This window comes from Corvus brachyrhynchos, unplaced genomic scaffold (assembly GCF_000691975.1).
Source record: "Corvus brachyrhynchos isolate BGI_N302 unplaced genomic scaffold, ASM69197v1 scaffold115, whole genome shotgun sequence".
NCBI classification, from domain to species: domain Eukaryota; kingdom Metazoa; phylum Chordata; class Aves; order Passeriformes; family Corvidae; genus Corvus; species Corvus brachyrhynchos.
Window position 1 is genome coordinate 8611904 of NW_008239553.1, and position 2424 is coordinate 8614327.

The 2424-nt window shown below is 41.1% G+C and overlaps 1 protein-coding gene across 1 annotated transcript in view; it reads right to left on the bottom strand.

Annotated features, from left to right (window-relative positions):
- RPAP1 (RNA polymerase II associated protein 1) overlaps nucleotides 1-2424 on the bottom strand; it is a 39099-nt gene that overhangs the window by 13589 nt on the left and 23086 nt on the right. Inside the window, exons 15-16 of the mRNA XM_008639688.2 lie at nucleotides 1378-1535; nucleotides 2-48 (exon numbers count right to left, since the gene is read on the bottom strand). Coding sequence (XP_008637910.1) covers nucleotides 2-48; nucleotides 1378-1535 — 205 coding nt within the window. The remainder of the gene's footprint in view (nucleotide 1; nucleotides 49-1377; nucleotides 1536-2424) is intronic.

A 2424-nucleotide genomic window follows, 5' to 3' on the forward strand; every position in this document is an offset into this window, starting at 1 on the left:
AACTCCGGCAGGGACTGCAGTATCCTCACCAGCACAGGGTAGAGATCACTGTAGTGTGAATTACAGAACACATACGGTTGGAAAGGGTCTCTGGAGATCATTTGTACCTTAATTCCCTGTTCAAGCCAGGTCAGCAAGAGCAAGATTGCCCAGGGATATGTCCAGTCAGATTTTGAATATCTGCAAGAAAGGAGAGTTCAGTATTTTGCTGTGCAGCAATGCTCCAGTGTTTGATCACTTTTACAGTAAAGTGAGTAAAGATTACAGTAAAAACACTTCAGTGGAATTTCCTGTATTTCCATTTGCCCCCATTGGTTCTTCACTTTCCACTGGCAGAATCTGGCTCTATCTTCTTTACACTCTCAAATCATTTATTTATAAAGATTGCTAAAATGTGATTATGAGAACCATCACCACCACCACCACAATAACAAAATTAAACCGACGCAGAAAAAAGATGACAAAGGAAGACTACTGCTATTCCAATTTCATCTGAATGGGACCTACCTAATACACTGCTTCCAAGCACTCTGATTATCTCTTGAAAAAACTACTTTTATTTTATTCTTGCTGGGGAGTAGTTCTCAGATTCTCAGTCACACTTATAATCTTGCAACTTTAAGGAATCTTTTGCTGTTTCTTTCCTCAACATTATTTACAGTGCTAAAATAGTATATACAGTTTTTACTCTTTTTAAATCATACACCAGATTGTGCCAAAGAAAACAAAATGCTGTTGTGGATGAGTATCTCCCTTCTGAAACCCAATACTGGCCTCCCTTTTACTCTACTTCAGAGCAACTCCATAGCCACCCCTCTTCTTCCAATTCAATGTAATTACAGGAAGAAGATTTAATGCTTGAGCTAGGTCAGACTTACACCAGTGCAGACCTTGGCAGTCAAGCACAAGCACTTGTCCTGAACTGGAAGTCAATGTATCGTGCAGTTTGTCTGCACCAGTCTGCCCCACTCAGCATGGTGACTGCTGCCCACAGACTGCCCCTAGGTCAAGCAGATTCAGTCCTGCGTGCACTGCAAACCATGTGTTTTGACGTCATATAAGCATAGATTATTCACCCCTTCAAGGGGAAAAAGATGCAGCCCTAAAAAGCTACAGTGGTCTCCCACTGTAAAGGAGAAACAACAAAATAGCATTGCTTAAACACAGGAGATAGTGAACAACCAGAAAAAGGGAATACTCAGCATAAACACCTTTAGAAACCGAGTTTTACTGCAGGAGGCAAGAGAAGGTCAAGTAAGACACCCTGAAGGGGAATAGAGACTGAGCCTGGAGATGCCTCTCTTTGCCCCTTTGGAGCAGGATGACCATTATCTCTGTTGTGCCCTCCACCCCCACTTCTCCAGCTTTGAGCTGTACCTGTAGAGGTCGCAGGCCTGCCCATAGCCAGCAGCCACAGCCCACAGCCGGAAGGCTTCGGTGCTCAGCCTGATGGCTTCCTCCCTCGGCAGGAGCAGATCCACAGGGTCTTCAGCAATAAAGCGACTTAACCGACTCTTCATTTCAAATTTGTTAAGCTGTAAAACAAACAAAGCAAAAGAAAAGGATGAAGAACAAAAAAGACAAAGGGATAAGGGGCATCAGCTGCATGCACCATTACCTCATTGCTCTGACACACACAAAGAGCTGCAGATTTCAGTTCAGTTCATTCTGAACTCTTTCTTGCACCGCTCAAACCTGCTTTTATTTTGTGCAATCTCAAGGAGCAGACTACAAAGGATCACTAAATGGTCAATGGCTATTTAGAGAGAAGTACTCCTGGAAGGGATGCCTAGGGGTACCTAGTCCACTCCTAACACAAATCAACTACACCTAAATAATTTCTGATGGAGGTTTGTTTATCCCCCACACACTCTTGTTTTGGATGCTCTCTGCAGCATTTGACTGATTTTTAAAAAAAATATATGATTATCCTTCTTTAAATAGTCGTAAATACAACTCTCTTAGTCAAGATTACATGTAAAGATACACTTTGTGTAAAACGATGTCTACAAAAGTACTGAACTGATGCTGACATTCTTTTGGGGAGGCCACACTAGATGGGTTTCAGAGGTTCTACAACCTAAGTCTGTCTGTAATTCAGTGTTTATTTTATGCAGAGGGTACCTCCTGCCTATTACTTTCATAAGGTTATAGAATTTTGATGCCTTAGAAATGTTCTGAGGTTATTTTGGTATTAAATTAAGCATGACATGACTCATTTGCAGTTCTCTAGAAATAATTTTTATCCTCCCCTACATCTGGGTATTTTTACTTAACCATAAAAAAGAGTTTCACTTTCCTTCTCCCACACATACAAAAGCTTCTATGTGCTCTGTCTAAACAAATGAGGTAACAAGGTCTTTTTCACAGCACAAGGACATATTATAGGTAATTTAAATTTCAAATGCTTTAGAGACATCTTGT